The 20,748-nt window shown below is 37.2% G+C and overlaps 3 protein-coding genes across 4 annotated transcripts; all 3 read left to right on the top strand.

Moving 5' to 3' along the window:
• Window positions 1-1,228: 1,228 nt before the first annotated feature.
• Window positions 1,229-4,146, top strand: dnaaf19 (dynein axonemal assembly factor 19). The gene is made up of 3 exons (XM_077212901.1): window positions 1,229-1,546; window positions 1,715-1,844; window positions 1,962-4,146. Exons 1-3 carry the CDS (start codon window positions 1,404-1,406, stop codon window positions 2,433-2,435), a joined length of 747 nt encoding a protein of 248 aa, XP_077069016.1. The 5' UTR covers window positions 1,229-1,403; the 3' UTR covers window positions 2,436-4,146.
• LOC143721942 (Ig-like V-type domain-containing protein FAM187A) lies at window positions 2,499-4,146 on the top strand. Its single transcript, XM_077212900.1, has one exon. It carries the CDS (start codon window positions 2,499-2,501, stop codon window positions 3,768-3,770), a length of 1,272 nt encoding a protein of 423 aa, XP_077069015.1. The 3' UTR covers window positions 3,771-4,146.
• Window positions 4,147-4,857: 711 nt separating this feature from the next.
• abi3a (ABI family, member 3a) lies at window positions 4,858-20,436 on the top strand. 2 transcript variants are annotated; one of them, XM_077212898.1, is made up of 11 exons: window positions 4,858-5,116; window positions 6,072-6,242; window positions 9,595-9,774; window positions 11,179-11,237; window positions 12,073-12,168; window positions 12,263-12,555; window positions 13,605-13,724; window positions 13,946-14,077; window positions 14,304-14,399; window positions 15,294-15,419; window positions 19,628-20,436. In XM_077212898.1, the coding sequence occupies exons 1-11, from the start codon at window positions 4,985-4,987 to the stop codon at window positions 19,789-19,791; spliced, it is 1,569 nt and encodes a 522-aa protein (XP_077069013.1). In that variant the 5' UTR covers window positions 4,858-4,984; the 3' UTR covers window positions 19,792-20,436. The 2 variants fall into 2 exon arrangements, with proteins under 2 accessions (XP_077069013.1, XP_077069014.1); XM_077212899.1 differs by lacking the exons at window positions 13,946-14,077; window positions 14,304-14,399.
• Window positions 20,437-20,748: the final 312 nt, after the last annotated feature.

Raw genomic sequence — 20,748 nt, 5'->3', positions numbered from 1 at the left:
CTTGTTATACAGCAATATTTAATAAATTCATAAAAAAATTAAATCAAATTGTTTTCTGCAAACTCCACCAGATTATTGTTCTACATCTCAATCTGTAAATATTCATGACTTTGGCAGGGAATTATTAAATAATAAAACAGTAAATCAACATGAAAATCACCACAGTGGTAGTCAGTGAGATAAAGAACATTAATCTGTTGGATTTTGCAGAAAACAATTTGATTAGATTTTTTTATGATTTTATCAAATATTACTGTATTGCAATGTAAATATTGATAACTTTGGCAGGCAATTATTAAATAATAAAACAGTAAATCAACATGAAAATCACTACAGTGGTAGTCAGTGAGATGAAGAACAATAATGTGTTGGAGTTTGCAGAAAACAATTTGATTTCACATTTTTATGAATTTATCAAATATTACTGTATAGCAATGTAAATATTCATGAATTTGGCAGGGAATTATCAAATAATAAAACAGTAAATCAAAATGAAAATCACCACATTGATAGTCAGTGAGATAAAGAACATTAATCTGTTGGAGTTTGCAGAAAACAATTTGATTTCACATTTTTATGAATTTATAAAATATTACTGTATTGCAATGTAAATATTCACGACTTTGGCAGGGAATTATTAAATAATAAACAGTAAATCAACATGAAAATCACCACAGTGGTAGTCAGTGAGATGAAGAACAATAATCTGTTGGAGTTTGCAGAAAACAATTTGATTTGATTTTGTTATGAATTTATCAAATATTACTGTATAGCAATTTAAGTATTCATGCCTTTGGCAGGCAATTATTAAAGAATAAAACAGTAAATCAACATGAAAATCACCACAGTGCTGGACAGTGAGATGAAGAACAATAATCTGTTGGAGTTTGCAGAAAACAATTTGATTTCACATTTTTATGAATTTATTAAATATTACTGTAAATGTTCATGACTTTGGCAGGCAATTATTAAATAATAAAACAGTATAACAACATGAAAATCCAAACATTGGTAGTCAGTGAGATGTAGAACAAGAATATGGTGGAGTTTGCAGAAAACAATTTGATATTATTTATTTTTTAATATATTTTTTAAAGGTCTGCCGACACCAAGCGCATAAACCTTTCGTCTCCCACGCAACCTTGTGTAGACGCGCAATATATTTTTAAGCGTAGATGGCGCGACCGCACTTCTCCGAAGCACAGATGGCGTGACCGCAGTGTTCCACTGCGACTGTGAGCGCGTTGCGTGGTTGTCATGGAGACCAGTTTGTTGTGGAGGCGTGAGCTAACAAGTTAGCTGTACTCGTTTTCGGCTAACCGAAATTGATGGATTTCTGACTTTAGAGGTAACGTTAAATAACTTCTTACGGCCATATTTTTCGGTAAGCAGTGAGAGCAGGTATGGAGAAATCTGATGTGGTAAATTTCAGCTCTCTTGAAAAAGAGCTACAAGCGGCGCTGGAAGCGGACAGGAAATATCAGAGGGAAAACGATGCCAAATTTCGGGCTTTGAACCAAAATGTCGCCAGCTATGAAGAATTCAGGTGCGTTGCTGACTTATTGTACTGGGTAATTCACATTTGTTCCCGAAACGATTACTAACTCTGACACTTTAATTATCTTTGCCGGGTAACTGTTAGCTACTGCATGTGTGTGTCTCTCTTGTAACCGTTTTTATATTTTAATTGGAAGATTTTATTTTTTGATTTCAGGGACATAGTACTTGCATCTCACTTAAAGCCTCTTGATAGAAAAGACATCTCTGGTGCACCCCGAAATCAGCCGTGGAATCCAATAGCTTTTGGGACAAAGCATGAAAGTGCTTCAACTGAAGAGATTCAGGTGAGCCTTTGACCTAGTATGTTCTCTTGCATATTAATAAATTGATCATCTGGATGCTAGATCTCACCAAAGATCATCCCTCTTGACTGACTATGACTAACTTTATTCTCTCTTTAGCTGCAGTTATCTGAGATCCAGCCAAGAAATGCATCAGAATTCCTCTGTGGCTGGCGCAAGTTTGCAGGGAGCTCATTTGAAAAGTACAGTCTGCTTGTGAGTCTGGGAGGCAAGGCTCTGCAGGAAATCTTCTGCACTGAGGTTGGCTTTGGTCTTCTAGGCGAGTTCTATCTGATTCTGTCACAGTGTCTTAAGTCAGGAGATGAGGAAAAAGTGATTGGAGTGCTGGACGGCCTTTCCAGAACTGGTCGTTTTGGCCTCAACCAGACTCTTCTTAGTAAGGCAGAACAAAAAGCCTGTGAGGAGCTTTTCCACAAGCTACAAGTTGCAGGAGGAGAATATCATACTCCTGAAGATGATTCTTCTGACACTTCAGCGGTTTGTGAGGCCAGTCTGACACATGCGGAGGTCGATGAGACTGACATTACAATAAAACTTAAAGGGTTAATGGGGAAATATGGTATCCAAAAATAGTTTATATTGAAAACTCCATAGTTTTTTTGTTTTTGTTTATTGGTACTTGACACCAGCGGAAATATGTTAAAAGAAGTGTTGGCCAATTGTTTTTGGGCCTTCTGCCCATTATTACTTTCAGCCTATGAGGCTCCTGAGGATAAGAAGGACATTTTTGCCATCAGGGCCTGTCCTGCATTTCTTGTCTTTGACACTGCGGCCTTCATAGGCGATATGACCATTGAACTTCCTTGTCACTGCAAACCAGAGGAGACTCATTCAGTGGTATGGTACTATCAAAAACAAATAGGCTCCATGAACACCAAGGTCCTCACAGACTTTGAAGGCACTACGGTGGTGGAATCATCCAAAGTTGGCAGAGGGTCAGATCTGCACAGTCGCTTTTCCATACGTTTGTTTAGCCTTCTGATCTTCAGGGTCCAGAAAGCTGACTCAGGGCACTATATCTGTGGCACAGCCTCTGGTGAATTCTTCTACGGCTATGATGTTGATGTCCAGGAGGTTCATCAAGTGTTATTTCCCTTGAATGTCAAACAGAGAACTCAAGTACAAGAAGCAAAGCCCATCAGAATGAAAACGGAAATGTTTCAAGTGTTCACCAGCTACTGGTCATGGTCTAAATGTGACCGCTGTGACATCCTGGGGGAGCAGACGCGTGTGGGATTGTGTTATGTCAAAAGCATTTACCTCCATGTACGTTATCAGCATGAATCGGACGCAGCGGCTTCCTGTGGTTCCTCAGCCGTTCCCCAACAGTTTGGACTTTCAGGCAGTAGCTACGGAGCCGAGCTTGAAGTGAGGAACTGTCACACCATCTGTCCTCCGAAACCTACAACATCTCCAGAGAGACGAGCTCTGCTGAAGTTCCTCCAGGATGGTGATCAAGCTTCTTCGGGTGTCACCATCCACTACCACAACCACCCCACAGGCTCTGATCTGGTCTTGACCTGTCCTGGCGCCAAACCCCAGTACGCTGTGGCCTGGGATAAAGGCTCAGCACCTCTTTACCGCTCTCAGTATATGGAGGGTTTGAATAAGACTTCTCGAATCTTCATTGACAGCGGTCACCACCTACACTTCAGGCCTGTGCAGCTGAAAGATAAAGGCGTCTATTTCTGCTGGCTCCAAGGAGAGCTGGCTGCAGAGATCAGACTGGGGGTGTATCTCCGCTTGGGACGTTTGCGTCAAATCTCTGACCCGGAGTCTGTCTATGCACTACAACTTATACTTGCTTGCTACACTGGCATTACAGCTATGTTTCTCTTTACTGTCTCAGTCAGATTTATTTGGCAGATAAGCAAGGAAGATACATTTGCAGATGTTAACAGAACTTGAATTTGCTGCAATTATATTGATGTATGTTTACTGTGAAGTGCAATGTGAAATTGAATAAATATTCTGCTTAATGATTTTTCTGAATATGATTTTTTTAAAATGATTTTGTTCTTTAACATACTGAGATGGAGGATAACTAAATATATATGTACTTTTATTCTGTAAATGTTTAAATTAACTATTATTTTATTCTCAGACATGATACAGAAATGTAGAAAAAAGAGAGAAACTTTACTTACGGTACATTGAGGGTCCTAAAGTTATGTATAATGTTCGTATTACTATATATGTGTGAGTTTGTATATAGTTTTAGAATTCCAGAAGTTTTAAAAGGTGTATGTTCTTTATTAAACAAATAAATTCACACGACTTTTCCAGTCATTTGTGATTTACTGGGTAAGAATTTTAATACATATACATATATATATATATATATATATATATATATATATATATTTGCACACAATTTCTACACAATAAATATTTTAAAGATCAGCATACCTAGGAAAAATAACATTTATTATTATTAATTCACATTACTTTCCAGTGTCTAAAAATCTACTGTTTTACATGGTTAGAAAGTGCTATACATGGTTAATGTCACTGTCACAAATGTTCTAATGATTTGTCACCTAGAAATGCAAGTAATTCTTTTTACAATATAAGTTTTTATTATTATTATTATTTTGTAAAGGTTTATTTGATTTTCTGGTTTAAATAATCCGTGGGACTATGACCAAATTTGACCAAACTGATTTTGGGTTTCATGACTCGTAAGCTTTGTCTGTGAAACGGGTTCAGATTTTCAATGCTGTCTATTCTTCTCATAGTTCACTTTTATAGACACATGGTAACAATCGATACAATCGCTAGATGGCGTGTTTTCACCATGAAAGTAGCAGTAATAAAACCACAGTATTAGTATGTGTAGAATGCTATTATGTTTCTTGAACTAGTCACTTTAGCTGCTAAATTATTGCTTGCGTTTTTAAATGTAAATGGGGTTTAAATATAAAATGGCATTCAAAGCTTCTCGTTTCCACATGATTGCACACCCCATGAGCAGATATATGTGCTTGCAGCATCAAAGGAGAAGACTTCTGATGACAGAGGAAGGCAGTGGCGGATGGGGTCTGACTGACAGATATCAGTAGGCTGCTGTCGCACGGAGGTTTCCGGAGTTGTTCTTCAACGGTCTATCATTCCACCGCGCAATGAAGGATCAAAACTACGGCGAAGAAGTTACAAAAATACTTGAGGATGCCCCCTCTGCTCGCAAAGCACTTTTAGACAACTACAACAATTTACACGAAGTAGCGAAGTATTGCGAGAGCAACTACCTGCAGGTAAGATGCTGACACGCGCTCGAGCAGCTTAACATAATACATACAGATTCAATCTGAGACTGTTAAAAATGACGAGAGGTGTCATTTACAAAACAACAACTTAACTTAATTTAAATAATGTAATTTAACATTTTAATAGCATACTTAAGTGACGTTATTATAAGTGTAAGGGACATAATGCGCTGGTTTTCCTTTGTTTATCTTTGTAAAACGCGATTACAAAGAGGTTTTTTGCAGCGTCTCGCACATGACAATGCGTTCTTAAAACGTGGCGCTCAAGTTAATGCAAATTCAACTTTAAAAACGCGTTACAATATCTTGCGCTTTTTCACAATTCCTCTGCCTGATCAAATTGTATAGTAGGCTATTTATTTTACTGAGGAGTGTTTGGAGTCCCTCATTATGGCTACTCATACGTCCTTTCCCATTTTGTACAAGTTACAACTGATAACAGATTGAAACTGTGGAACTTTTACTCTTACCTTCTTATACTCGTATTTAAAAGGTTGCTCAATAAAAAATGTGCATGCTTTTGTAATTCAGGCAGGAAGGAACACATACAAGTGATAAGATGAAGCAAGTCTGTCTTCCTGAGCCTACAAGAGACCAAATCTGACTCCCCACAAGAGTAAAACTTGTAGCCTAATCACCTGTCAGCGGTCTCACGGAAATTGCTTAGTAGCCTAAACTAATAATGTCTAAAAATCTATAAATACAAAAAGGTTTGTGTGAGTTGTAGGATTAAGCCTTAAAGTATAAATAATATAATTGGCACAGTATAAAACAATAGAAGTCAATGGAAAGAAGAACAGAAAATGAAAGTAGCCTAACTGCATTTAGCTGCTAACACACTTGTATACCTACAAAACATTTGTTCCGTTTAAAAAAAAAAAAAGTAAAATGAACCTGTTTGAAGCATGTCATGTCTGTTTAACGGATGTTTCTACCTCTGCAGTCTGGAAATGACACCAGCAAAGCTCTGGAGGAGACCAAGGCCTTCACTGCTCAGTCTTTGGCTAGTGTGGCTTATCAGATCAGCTCTCTGGCCACCAATGTGCTCAAGCTTCTGGATGCTCAGAACCTGCAGCTCCGCAAGATAGAATCCTCCGTCAACCAGATCGGACAGGTATCGGCCCCTTCCTCTCTTTCTTTTAGGGAGACTAGAATATACAGTAAAATATCTTGAGATACTAAGTTCAGAACATACTTTTAGAATACTTCAGTGTGTTATTTTCATGATCATATGATCATGATACAGTCATTATAATGAGTGTAAAGCAGTTAAGTCCTACCATGCTGACTATATGAAATTTGTCGGCTCCACAATGTCGATTTTCATTTAATAAAAAATGGAAGTTGCATGTGCTGGTTCCTTACTTCCATTAGTAATTATATATGGGTACAAGGTTCAGTCTCTAAATATGATAACTTTACCTACTCAGCAGCTCACTTTCAATTTAGAAATGTATATTATTTTATTGAAATGTAAAAAAATGCAGTTGAATTTCATCAGTTCAATACAAGTTTTGCAAAATATCAATTCTGATACCTATTTGTTTCCCAATATTTCTCTAAACATCAATATGTCAAAACAATTACCTCTGTAAATCACCACAAAATGTGTATCACATCCACAGAATACTTATTGTCATTCATAAATATTGTCATTTTAATCTATTCCATCATAGTCCATAAAATGAAAAATAACAATATAAAAATTAAATAAATGTTTTTTGTTTGTTCCTGGAAAACCCCTATATGTTGTAGATGTAGTTATGATAACGTTTATGGATCATTTATATAGAAAATTATATGTTTAATTAAAAACTATATTTAAAGCATTTATATTCATTTCTTTACATTAACATTTCTAATATTCAGTTTCAAATTGCAATTTTTCATCATGTTTTCAATCTCAATTTAAATTCATTAATTGAATTGAATTCAAAAAGTTCTCAGTAATACACAATCCTGCTGATAAGACTTTTAAACGATAATGATTGTTATAGCCTTGAGTTTTGTCATACATTTGAACTGAACATGAATGGGGGTTTCTCTGTTATTACTGATCTGCAAAAATGGTAATGACATGCTTGATTGCAAAACCGCTCTTAGTCTCTTGGTGAAAGGGGATTTCCTACTGTAAAGTCCCGAGGGCCCGTTGTAGAAATGTCCCAAAGCTCAGTGTAGGTAGTCACTGTTTGGGGCCCCCTGTCACCCGGGTGATAATACTCGATGCCACCAGGGCCCCCCTTGCCCCTCGATTCCCTTGGCTCCTCTCACTGCGGCACATCAGCATTCCAGTGCGCTCCGTGCCCAGCCTGCCTAACCAGGTCACCTGAGGCAGGGCTGAGAGGGGCTGAGCCAGATCCCAGACTTGGAATGAAAGGGCCACTGTTCTCTCGCTCAGAAGCAAAGTTTGAACGCTGATTGATGTTCTCTATTGTCTGCCCTGTGCCCAAGAAGAGCTGGAACAAGCAGGCCTGAAGTAATACTGATCCTTCTCACCCTATCTGAGTGCCCACAGAGGAAAGCCAGATTGGCGTATTTCAGGAAGAATCTAAAGTCTTAGCGAGGCTTCCAGTTCCTCCTACATCACAGACTAAACCTTTCTGAGGGGATTGAGTGGGTTGGAACAGCCTAAACAGCAATAAAATTTAGGCTGTGGTAGATGTAAATACCATTAGATTATGTTCACAGTTATGTTTTTAATAGTCCTGTTGACAGTGTTACTTTAGTATTGTTTGTGTACTATTATAATATTTATTACTATTTTAAATTTCCATTTTAATTTGAGTAATTTTATGATCTTTTGTCAGTTTTGTCAACTTATTTTATTTCAGTTCGCAACCAAGGCAACATCACTAAAGTTTTTCATCTAATATCTGTATTTTATTTTTATTTCAGCTTTATTTCAGTGAACAAAACTATTTTTAAGGGTTTTAGGTTTAGATAACAATGCCCGTAGAATGGGCAGATGTAACATTAATAACTAGTGCTTTGTGAACTAATAAATGATTAATAAAATGAGTAAACAAAATTGGTTACACTTTATTTTAAGGTGTCATTGTTATATATTTAAGTACTGAGTAAAATTAATTAACATGTACTTACCAAAGGGTTAGTAGGATTAGGATTTGTACTACTATAGTAGCTACATGTAACATATGTAAAAAGGACACTGTAAAATAAAGTGTTACCAAAATGTTAAATGCAATATTAGTTAAAGCTACAATATGTAAAATTTTTGTAATAAAATATCCAAAAATCACTTCCACAGTGTGATATATTTCCTGCAGTTGGGTACTTACAATATCCCAAAAGTTCTCAAAGATTTTAAATTTCAGAGAAATTCCAATTTTAAATAATGGCTCGTCCCTGTTCACTTGTCGCCTGGCTGTCAATGACGTAATATCCGTGTTATCCCTGGTTTCCGCTCGTATTGCCATAGTAACCATGGCGACAGATGTGGACAACTGCGTTAAGTCTAGTGGCACGCTCACGCTGTTGTTGTTTTGTTCAAACATTATGGACTATGGCAAGCAGACTTTGGGACAAAAGGAGAACTAAAACGAGGATCAATATCGGCGTGGCGTTTTCGTGAACTTCACGTCCGTGACAAACTTCGACTTGACAGAGACTCTGCTCGTGCATGTACTTTATTAGACAGGTGAGCAAATGTAACATAAAAGTAATCAATGTTATATAGCTCGACATGATGAAATATTAGAATATGATCAGTATGTTATTCTAATGTTGATTTAGCTTTCTGCTAGTCTCATACAGACAAACTAACACATAGAATAAAATTATAACTTTCAACACCCTCAAATGCAGTTTAGCGTGATAGTCTAGACCAAGTGAAACAGCGCTGCGTTACCTCACAAGTTTAATTCGTCTAATAAACTGACCTGTGTGAGTATTGATTCAGCACTTGCGGATAACGTTAGTTCGTTAAAATGAAATGTCCTTATTCCTTTATATCCGCGGGACTCGCGTGTGGCGCTGATATCTGTCTCTTATTAGCAATTGCGACCTGCTTCATACAACAGTCATGTTAAAAACATAAATGTATTCACTCATCCATAAACATTATTAGATCCATCAGCATGACGACAAGTTCCATATTTCCGCTTATGCGTCATCAACCTACGCCTTTGTTATTGTAAGAGACCCCTAGCGGCGAAAAAAATTACATATTGTAGCTTTCATAAATTAATAAAAAAGTAAAATGGGTTACATAGTGTTTAAAAAAAATCATGTTTAATATTAATCATTAAGTGTATCAGCAACAGCAACAACAAAATCTGACTGCAGAATGCAGCGATAACCAATCAGAATCAAGATTTCCAGGGTGCGGTTTAATGAGTGATATTGTAGCATGTCGATTGTGAAGATTTCTACATTTTAATACCAAAACGTTGTCTTAGAAGAGAATTCCAGGTGTCACTTTTCCCAATCTCTCTGCTTTTACACAGACAGTGGACATGCACAGGGAGAAGGTGGCCCGCAGAGAGATTGGCGCTTTCACAGTTGGCAAGAGGGTTTCACGCAGTCATAAGATTGTCCCCCCTGCAAAAAATAAAGAAGCCAAGCTCAAGTACTCCCGCACACCCATCTCTTTCTCCAGCCTGGATTCTGTTGGCCATGGTGTGAAGGTGAGCACACACACAATCTCATGAAGTGGGTACAGAGCTTGGTTAACCCCACATATTATGGTGCCTGCCAGAGGTACAGTGTGTTACAGTAAGTTAATTATCAAGACAACCAACCAGAATCTGCCTTAGTGCTTATGCTCAAGCCATTTGCCTTGAACAGTTTCAGTGTTTGAGGGGAAACAATTGTGTAATGTAAAAGGAAATATATTAAGTGGAACGAAAAATAAACATTAAGGTGTTTCAGCATGTAACTTTTAATTTCTTCTCTTCATAACAGTTCGAAATAAAAATCAAAATGGTAAAAAATAGAGTATCTCTTCGTGTCACACACTTGACCGCATCCTGTTATAAAGCAGTTAGTCTGACCAATTAACAGTGCACACAAACTCAGAGCAACGGCACATTCAGATTACTCTCATTTCCTACCTCCTTTACACTCCTCTTTCCCTCAAACACAAACACACATTTGGCTACCAGCCACTAAACAGCGTGGGAAAAGCAGCTAGTTTTTAATTGGTGCTACTCATGCTAAGCTAGCTCATTGATACCCTGCTAGGTCTGATTAGCATTTACCAGACTTGGAATGCAATGCACTTGCCACAGAAGACTGGTGGTGAAGCACATCCATATTTGGAAAGTCTATCACGTTAGCACACACACACCAAGTCTTACTCTGTGCATATACTCAAGCACGTTTTTCATTTGAGATGTTATTGTTTTAATCATACATGTATTATAAACAGTAAGTTTGGGATCAGTACATTGTTGTTTTTTTCAGCAAGGGTGCATTAAATTATGGTGTATCATGTTTCCACAAAAATATTATAATAAAAGAAATGTTTCTTGAGCAGCAAATCAGCATATTATTATGATTTCTGAAGGATCATGTGACACTGAAGACTGGAGTAATAATACTGAAAATTCAGCTTTAACATCACAGGAATAAAATTTGTTTCAAAATAGAATAAAATAGAAAACAGTTATTTGAAATTTCTATAATAATTCACAATATTACTCTTTTGTATTTTTTTTGTTTTTTGGTGGGGTTTTTTATCAAATAAATTAAGCCTTGGTGACCAGAAGAGAATTATAAAAATTAAAAAAAATCTTGCTGACCCAAATTTTTGAACAGTAGTATAAATAAATATAATTATATTTATTTACCTCATATTTTGCTGTAAAGCTGAAGTGTGTGAGTTCTGTGCTACCAGCATCATCAAAAAGAATTACAGAAATATGAAATGTTTTCAAACTGGTTTCCTAAAGTCCCCTATTGGAATATTAAGGGAAACAGTTAGATAATGCTAATAGAAAGGAGTCAGGGTGGTCAGGTAGATTGTTTTTGTTTTGATATTAATTAAGTTGAATCTACAAACTGCTAATCATCAGATTTGTTGTTTTCAGGATTCTGGCCAGCCACAGTTAAAAACAGCTACCATGACACGGAGCGGCAGCACGCTGAGGTACATCTGTTTGACATGTTAGGGCCTGTGCACACAGGGCGAGTGTGATTTTAGTTTTATTTAAATACTATTATATAATTTATTTATTTTTTGAATTTGCTTTTATTAAAAAAAAAATAATAATAATTTTAGTTTAAGTTTTAGCAAGTGTGTTATGTGGATTTGTCATTTTTAGGATTTAAAATATATATATATATATTTCTATTTAGCTTTAATTTATTTTTATTTCAGTTTTAGTAATTTTAGTACTTCAGCTTATTTTAATTCAGTTAGTTCCCAGGTAATACATTTCTCATTTTTTAAGTTTTTCATTTAAGATTGATGCTATTTAATTTTAAAAATATTTCTCGAGGAATTTTCATTCTGTTATGCAGTATCTACTAGTTTTTGATCACCAGTATGCATCCTGTGTGAGAATCCATTCCCACATGATCGCAGCCACCCTAATATAAACTATCATGCTAGTCATCACTTCTCCTTTTATTCTGGTTTAGATTCTCCACGAAAATGTCTCTGTTGTTCATAAAAAAGAAAATTTGGATGGAATCAGATACTCATACTAACCCCTCATTTTCAGGCCTCTGTTCCTCTTCTTTCTCAGTTAGACGGCCTTTCTCCAGGAAGTGATTTTAGTTTTGTTCTACCCACTTCCCCTCTTTGCACTGCCTGAAAGCAACAAGGCTTGCATTGTGGTAGCATTAGTTTCTCAGCACGAGCACATGAGACATGCATGTGTCTTTTTAGTGGCTTTCTGCATAAAATACAGAAGTACATGTCTAATATTAACTATTTGACAGCTCAGTATGTGTTTCTGTGTGTGTGTATGTTCATCAAGTCGAGGCAGCCGTCCTCCAGAGCCGATCCAGTGTCCTGTGGCTCCCACTCTGTCACATGGAGCGTCCCTCACCTCACTTAATGACAAGTCTATTGCGTAAGAGCAAATGAAGTGTTTTATCATTCCTGATTATAATCCTAACGTCACATCTGTATCAGTTTTCTTTACTGGATTTCTCCCGTCACCGCAGTTCGAGCTTTGGTAAAGCCGTGCCGCCCCCTGTAGTGCCCAGCTGGCCCACCAGCCCTGAAGGTGACATCATCAGCACACTGCTGGATGAAGGACCGCCCCCTCCACCGCCACTGATGGAGGCAGAGGGTGAACAGGATCACAGGCAGAAGATTGATCAACCTCCACCTCCTCCTCTTGACTTTACCAACATCCCCCCACCTCCACCCATGCCTGCTTCAGTCAATACATCTGATCCCAGCAGCCTGATAACCACTCCACCGCCTCCTCCACCAGCTCCACCTCTTGAAACAGGTTAGTTTGAGCTGATTGACAGATCAATCAACATGGCAGGACATTCAAAGGTTTCAGGAGGTTACACCATATGCCATCTAGATGTGACATGATAAAGCAAGGAGCAATACAATACAATACCAGTCAAAAGTTCCATGTGTTAACGGTACTAGTTAACTACATTAGTTAAAATGTAATAACAATGAAAAATACTTCTAAAGCATTTATTAATCTTAGTTAATGTTAATTTCAACATTTACTGATACATTATTAAAATCAAAAGTTATATGTTAATATTGTTTAACAGACATGAGTTAAAATGAACCAACAACAAACCGTTATTTTATACTGTAATAAGTTACTCGTTGTTAGTCAATGTCAGTTAATGCTAATGGAAACTAATGGGAAGATTCTTGTTCTCACCAAGGCTCCATTTATTTGAACAAAATTCACTATAAACAGTAATATTGTGAAATATTATTACAACTTCAAATGACTGTTTTCTATTTGAATATATTTTAAAATGTAATTTATTCCTGTGATGACAAGCAGCATCATTACTCCAGTCTTCAGTGTCACATGATCCTTCAGAAATCAGTCTATCTTGATATGCTGCTTAAGATACGTTTATTATTCAAATCAATGTTGAAAACAATTCTGCTGCTTTCCCAAACTTTTGAAGGGTTGTGTTACTGTGCATTAAACATTAAATATGATCTGATGGTTGTGTTTGTGTAACGTTCCTCAGCTGTTTCATGTTCAGTGTAGACTGGTTAGGACTTGAGCTGCAAGTGTAAGAGCTTACACTTAAAAACCTGTGATTTTCTAGACTAACCTACATATTATTGAATAAAACATCTAAAAACAAAAAACAAAAATGATACATTATACACAAAAATAAATAAAAAGAAAGTATGTTCTATAAGTATGCATGTAAAAATACAACCTGGTCAGTAAACATATATGGATGCTGCTGCAGTGGAGGCAGAGGAAAATAATCCAATGACAATAGTTTGAAAATAGAAAGTTCTATAGTATAATAGAATTGAATAAAGAAATGTTTTGTCTAGTGGCTGAGGAGAATGGATTTCCTCTACCAGAAGCTCCCAGTGACATGCCTCCTCCACCAGCCCCTGATGGCCTTGATCTTCCAAGCCCACCTCCTCCGCCTGATGATGAGAACTTTGAAGGTATGAAAATGTCCAAATCAACATAATATGTTTGTTCAAACGTAGTATTTTGTTTTGTATGATGCTTTGTGTCTCGCTTCAAAATGCTTTGAATGATTACATGTTTGCTCTCTGTTACAGCCAGGCTTTGCTCTTAATCTTGGTGTTGCTGTTATTTTTTTTCTGTGAGCTTTTATACTCTCTGCTCTTATTTTCACACTTGTCTCTCTCTTCTCACTCAGCTCCGCGTTCTCGCCGGTCACGAGTGCGACGCCATCCTCCTAGCTCTCGCTCTCTCTCTCTGAGGGTCCGCATGGGCCCCAGCGCTCGCTCGCTGTACACACGCTCGCTTTTTCTGCCCTCTGCTCAATCACGTAAGGCCCCGCTCATTCCTAAGACCTGAATCTTTACAGTTCATTGGTAGTTCCTCCTTTTGATGCCAAAACTGTTGATTTTTTGACATACCAAAAACATTCGACATTTCAAAGACTCTTTTAGTTCAAATCTAATCACTCTTATTATCTGGCCCTTGAAAACATCTCTTATCTGTTCATATTAGTTAAGCATTTCATTACACTTCTCTTTATGAACACCTGTCAGTCATGATACCCCCACCCCCTCCATACCCGCCTCCTCTGGCTCCGCCTGCTTCGTTCAGCCCATTGTGCAGGATCCCTGCTCGCCTAGAGCACCTGGGTAAGTGTGGCGCATTGCTGTCTGATGCTCTTCTCTTCCTTAATATTTGCCACTTCCCTTAGTCTGCTCTTCAGCGAGCCAAGCCAGCATATAATTTGACCTCGTATCACGCCATTCTGGCATGCAACAGGATCTACGCTCGATCTACATCCTCAACGAAGTTAGATCTCTCTTTTGAAAACTCAAACTCAGTCCGGTGATTTTAAAGGGATAGTTCAGCCAGAAAATTAACATTCTGTCATCATTTACTCAATATTTTAATCCAAGCCTGTATGATTTTTAGCTCCAAAAAGGACAAAAAGGCATGATATTAAGTAATCCATGCAATTTATGCACTATAGTGTTGTTAAAATAAAATATAAATATTACATGAAAAACTTGCATTTATTTTAAGTTGAAGTACTAAAAACACTAAAACTGAAATGAAAAATTTGAATATAAATACTTTTTTTTAAATTATGAAAAAAACATTTTAACGGATTACGAAAAAGTTAAAATAAAATGAAAATGGAAATGTAAAAATAAAAGATAATTCAAAGTATTAATAATAACCAATAACTATTAATAACACTGGTGCACTTTATTCCAAGTTATCGGAAGCCATATGATGGAACTATTGCTTTATATGTGAAGTGTGTAATATGTACTGTTAACAAATGGAATTGCAAACATGATTGTTCTTTTCAAAAATATGGACACCCGCAGGGATCATGCATTTTTATTATTTTTATCATGATTGATTGCCTGTGTGGTCTTCCATGTATTTGAAGCGGAAAATTTTTTGTTTGATGTGGCTTGTAGCGCAGAACTCACACACTTCGCTTTTGACAACAAAGGTGCATTTGCTCTAGTGTTGCCTATATGTGTTAACATTGAGTGTCGATGCACATTTAGACCTTGAGATTCCAGCACCGCCCCCATCACCACCAGTAGATGGTTTTGACAACTATGAGGATATGCCCCCTTTACCTCCCCCTATTGATTACGACATATCTGCACCAGCCGACTATTTGGAGAAAGGTAGGCTTATTGTTGACTAATTTTAGTCAAACTCTTTCTTTAGAGAGCTTAAGAATTTGCATTGTTAATCAGTATCATAATAGCAAGACTTTGGTATTTCGTAATTAGGTGTTTAAAATTACTGTATTGACATTTTAAGTTTCAGAGTTAATTTTGTACTGACCAGTGGTGGACAGTAACTTAAGTTTTTTTAAGAATCTGTCCTTTATCTGAGTATTTTTATTTTAAAGTCCCCTGTGGTGAATATCCAGTATTTAATGTTATTTATATGTCTATGTGGTGTTTTTAATATGCTTTAAGACAAACCATGGGCAAAATCATAAGTCAACACCATTGACTTGTTTTGTATTGAGTATTTTTTCTTTAAAACTGCAGTGAACCAAAGACAGTCTCAAAAACACGATTTGAAATCGCTGGTATTTCTGATGTGACAAACTACCTTATAATCAATCACGTTAACTTGTGATCGTTCAACGAGTGGATCTCTGAGCTGGTGTGAGTGAGTGTGGGCGGGGCTAATTTGCATATTTATAGAACCTAAGGCATGAAGAATTTTTTCTCAAGGAAAAAACTTTTAAATGTTTAATTTTGGTGATCAAAGAAGAGTTTTAAGGGATACAATTATTGATTACAGGGGGACTTTAAGAAACATTTACTTTAATTTTACTACATTCCAAAGCATAATATCATGCTTTTTACTCCACTACGTTTCATCAAAACATGTCGTTCCTCGTTATTTTGAACTGAAGAAATCATCACCCACCCCGGTGTCCGATTCGTGAACTGATTCTTTTCAATTAGCCTGTAAAATTGGTTCGCAAATCACATAGTACAATGAATTGGATTGATCTAATTGCATCAGTATGGGAAGGCCATAGTCAATGTAAAGCATATTGTTGATGTTTCGTCCCTATTAGTTAATGTGTCATAACTGTTTATAATCTGCTGTCATCGGTGGTTCTGCTTACTAGCCTGCGCGTTCACGCACGGCAGGCTCCGCTGTGGGGGAGGAGCTGTGTAGGGAGGGCTGTAGCGCAGCAGAGAGCAAAGGGACCTGTAAGTTGTGTTTCTTCAAATTTTCAGGCTAAGTCAACGTTTTCTCAAAACTCCCTATTGCAGCTTTAATGCGTATTAAAGCTAAAGTTATTAATTCAAGAGATGTGAGTGATTTTCTCTACCTTTTGTTGTTTGATTCGCATTAATGGCTAAATCGCCAGCAGGTTTATTACTGCTGCCCCTTTAAAACCGAGTTTAAGACTTTGACTGATGCACCATCATTTTCTCCCAACTATTTAGCTACGTCCATTTAAGACATAAACTGTGTATAAGTGAATAAACTGTGTTTAAGTGAATCTCAGAGCTGGTAATTTTGATATGTTTGTGTATATTTCATAGTTTAGACGCGCGCACGAAGGCCAAAGTTAAATATAGCCTACTTTTCTTGTCTCGTGGCAGTCCGTTTCGGAGCGCGCGCCGCCTTGTGAACAGCGTCTCTTGCGGGGATTTTTGTGTTTTTTAATAGCTCTTTTTATGATCAAACGTGTCTGCAATTTACCAACAGTAGTTGGTACATTTTACAACAATCACCAATGGTGCTGACTCTGACGGAAATGGTAGTGGGAAGGAAAGGAAGTTGCGCTAGACAGAATGTGTTGTAATGGTTTTATCCATAGACTGTAAAAAAAATAGACAAAGTGTCTGTGACGTCACCCATAGACTTTCTGAATAATGGTTTTGAGGTCGTTTACGGGGGTATAGGCGGCGCCATCTTTGAAAATCTAGGGAAGTCCTAACCCCGCCCACCTTCTGGCCAATCCATATATGGGTAAAAGGGCGGGCTTTGTGTGAGACTGAGCCGGCAGGTGGACGCGCCTCTTCAGCCAAGCAGCGGCAGCCTCAGCTATCTGTAACGTTATAAGATCGACTGGCAGACTAGGCTACTTTCTACAGTCTATGGCTACTACATTCACTGCAAAGCTGCTGAAGAGTACAACCCAAAATATATTAACACTCCAATGTGGGACATATCAGTCTATTCTTATGTTACATTTATTAATTTGGCAGACGCATTTACAGTGTTTCAAACGTCAGTTATAACCATAGGTAAAGTACCTTGGACGCTAACTTATCTGAGGCGATTTAATGCTAACTGTTGCAGTGCCACTGCCCACAAACATTGATGCTAAATAGTGCTATCTACGTGAAATAGTAGTGGAATGTCACTTACCGGACAAAATGGAGCGAAGTACTCCTACAGTGTCGGTTAGTGCAGTTTTTAGCAAAGCAACCCATTTTATGTATGATATTTCAATACAAACGTTCAGAAAGGATACAGAGGTGGTATAATGTGTTATGTGAGGAGTGTTGTGTCAGATCATGGACGAGACGTCAAATTTCAGGAATTCCACTCGGCGCAGCCCGTTATCAGCTGTCAATAAAGCTGTCAATCAAAGTTAACCACGCCCTTATTTGTCCAAAAGATCCAGCACATTTTTATCAGAACATCAAATGATTTTAAAAACCCCATTTACACATTTTGGACTTCTGTGATTTTTACTCACACACAGACATCAAGAATCAGCATATGAATCGCTACAATGGTGACATGCTTCATGGTGCAATGCATTCTGGGAGCAATGGATAAGTTTTGTATGATGCACCCAGAATGCATTGCACCATGAAGCATGTCACCATTGTTGAGATTCATATGCTGATTCTTGATGTCTGTGTGTGAGTAATAATAGCAGAAGTCCAAAATGTGTAAATGGTGTTTAAAAAATCATTTGATGTTCTGATAAAAATGTGCTGGATCTCTTGCTGTAGAATCACAGCAATAAAACAAAATGAATAACATATCACCCATATAAAACTCACACACAATATTAGTAAGTTAAGCCACTACATTATGATTATGTTCTAATCATCAATCAGTTTATAGTATCTGACTGCATTTTCTCTTGCTGTTTTCAACATAACAATCAGATACAACTGAGCAGAGAAAACTAATTTTAAAAAGTCAAGAGCCCAACTAAAGCAAACACTGATCATTACAATGATGACATCAAACCAAACTATTATTTTCAATAAATAATCAACATCTTAACCTCTGTTCATTTTCAATAAGAACTTCTGTAGACGTCTACCAGAAATAAAGTAAACCTGGGTAGTAATAAGTGAAGCTGGTAATACTGTTTGTGGAGTTGTTTAATCAGATCTTGAGAGATTTCGTGTATTTTATCTTCAGTTGATTTCATCTAAGGCTGTGACTGGAAGAAGTTCTTGTGTTTCTCTTTTCTTCAGTGATTCTGCTTGTTAACAGCAGGTGTTCATCAATAATGCTCAATCATTATTCAATCAATTAATTATCTCATTAACTCCAACACTGATATGTGTTACATTTAACAGCCTGTAGGTTGCACACTGAGCAGTGTTCATTTCATCTGGGCAAACCCATGTGGGGCCCACATGGAAACCATGGACAAAACTGGCTGGGTCCCAGTTAGATAGCCCAGGTCAAACCCATGTGGGGCCCACATGGAAACCATGGACAAAACTGGCTGGGTCCCAGTTAGATAGCCCAGGTCAAACCCTTGTGGGCCCGACATGGAAACCATGGACAAAACTGGCTGGGTCCCAGTTAGATAGCCCAGGTCAAACCCATGTGGGCCCCACATGGCTGTGCTGGCTGGGATTAAGCAGGACTGTCTGTTGTGCGCGCTGTGAGAGATCACTCTCTCTCTTTCTCTCTTCTGGACTGCGAATAGCCAAATTGCGTCACAGACAAATGGTTAAATATTATTATAGACATTGCTGGCGAGATAAACATGTTCAAGATTACCTTTATAGCAATACGTGTATTTTCTTAATTTCTCCAGTACCAGAACCGATAACGTCCAAGCTTATCAATCTTTCAAAATTCAGCCCCGGGGCCCGTTTAATACAGGGTTTCGGTACCCATCCTCACTCCCCACACACAAACACACACACACGCATTTTGAGTATATAAAATTGCAAAACAAATAAACATTAATTCATTAATATAAAATTAACTTTTTACATTTAATAATTTTATTGGAGTATTATTTTATTACAGTTTTACTCAAGCACCTGATTTGAGTATTTCGTCCACCACTGGTCATGACATTCAGAATGTAAGATAGGATATCTACAGAGACTGATTTTCCATTGTAACTCTTTTTCCTACCAAGTGGTGGCACTATATAACTACGACATAGGCAAGCCAGGTGACCTGGTCTTTCAGGAGGGGGACATCATCTACCTCACCAGCAGGACCGAGGATGGCTGGTGTGAGGGGGTTCTGAATGGAGTAAAGTGTTATTTTCCTGGCAACTATGTGGAGTCCACCGCTTAACTGGACATAAGAATCCAGAATGTCAGCAAAACAATTATTAGACATAAAAGGCATCTTGTATTTGCAACTAAAATGCCAACTAACATGCTGACTGATGTTTCCAGCAGAGAGGAGTTTGTGTGGACATGAAAAGCCTCTCTTATTTTAAAGTGTACTTTGGTCTTACATAATGATAATTGATTTCTCAGGACTTTAAGTTATAATCTAAATGTACAACATTTTAAGAAACATTTTTGTATACTAGTTCACAAAGAAGTAGATAGTGGTTATTTGTTAATTCTGTAAACATATTTGTTTAAATTGTTTTGAGTAAATAATGAAATAATATATTTGTGTAATATAATTTAGTTTTCTAATTGTAAACCTTTATTACTCATGATAAATTGATAACATTTTATTGATTCCCCAGAAAATGCAGTATGCCCCCCCCCCCCCACCCCACCCCTTTTGACATAAAAAAAAAGATTTGTTTATGTCAATTATAACTATCCACTCCTCATCTTTTTGCCCTGTTCATCCATGAAGATCTGGCTCATAAGCACCTGTAGTCTTATTATTTTAATATTTAATTCTTTTTTAGACTGTTTCATAATGTTTATTTTATGTTGATGAAAGATATTAAACTCCAAAGTTTGTCAACCCAAATGTGTTCCTCTTTATTTCCACATAAATAAAAGTTTGGAGACATTTGTAGATATCAAATAATGTTTTGGATGCTGGTCCCCACCAGGCATCTTTACTGGATTGAATAGTAAGACTTACTTGTTCAATCTTTGCCAGAGAGTACATGCTGCTTCAACAGTCGTGCCAAAACCAAAACAACACAACCACACTGTAAAAAATGATGACTTAAGCTGATACTAAACGTCATGCGTAACTGAAAAAAATAAGTTATAAGTTCACATAACTTCAATTATGCATAAAGTTTATTTACTTCATAATTTTAAGGCAATGGGT

The sequence above is a fragment of the Siphateles boraxobius genome, unplaced genomic scaffold, assembly GCF_051911475.1.
Source record: "Siphateles boraxobius isolate OS27281-9 unplaced genomic scaffold, OSU_SipBor_1 66, whole genome shotgun sequence".
NCBI classification, from domain to species: Eukaryota; Metazoa; Chordata; class Actinopteri; order Cypriniformes; family Leuciscidae; genus Siphateles; species Siphateles boraxobius.
This window is presented reverse-complemented; position numbering and strand designations above follow the sequence as displayed.

What these genes read in the sequence shown, in the direction of transcription:
- dnaaf19 (XM_077212901.1), top strand. Translation starts at nt 1,404, where the DNA reads ATGGAGAAATCTGATGTGGTAAATTTCAGCTCTCTTGAAAAAGAGCTA. An exon ending in GCCAGCTATGAAGAATTCAG is followed by an intron (nt 1,547 to 1,714) that starts GTGCGTTGCTGA and finishes TTTTGATTTCAG; the next exon opens with GGACATAGTACTTGCATCTC. An exon ending in CTTCAACTGAAGAGATTCAG is followed by an intron (nt 1,845 to 1,961) that starts GTGAGCCTTTGA and finishes TTCTCTCTTTAG; the next exon opens with CTGCAGTTATCTGAGATCCA.
- abi3a (XM_077212898.1), top strand. Translation starts at nt 4,985, where the DNA reads ATGAAGGATCAAAACTACGGCGAAGAAGTTACAAAAATACTTGAGGAT. An exon ending in CCGTCAACCAGATCGGACAG is followed by an intron (nt 6,243 to 9,594) that starts GTATCGGCCCCT and finishes GCTTTTACACAG; the next exon opens with ACAGTGGACATGCACAGGGA. An exon ending in AGCTCCACCTCTTGAAACAG is followed by an intron (nt 12,556 to 13,604) that starts GTTAGTTTGAGC and finishes TGTTTTGTCTAG; the next exon opens with TGGCTGAGGAGAATGGATTT.
- LOC143721942 (XM_077212900.1), top strand. Translation starts at nt 2,499, where the DNA reads ATGTTAAAAGAAGTGTTGGCCAATTGTTTTTGGGCCTTCTGCCCATTA.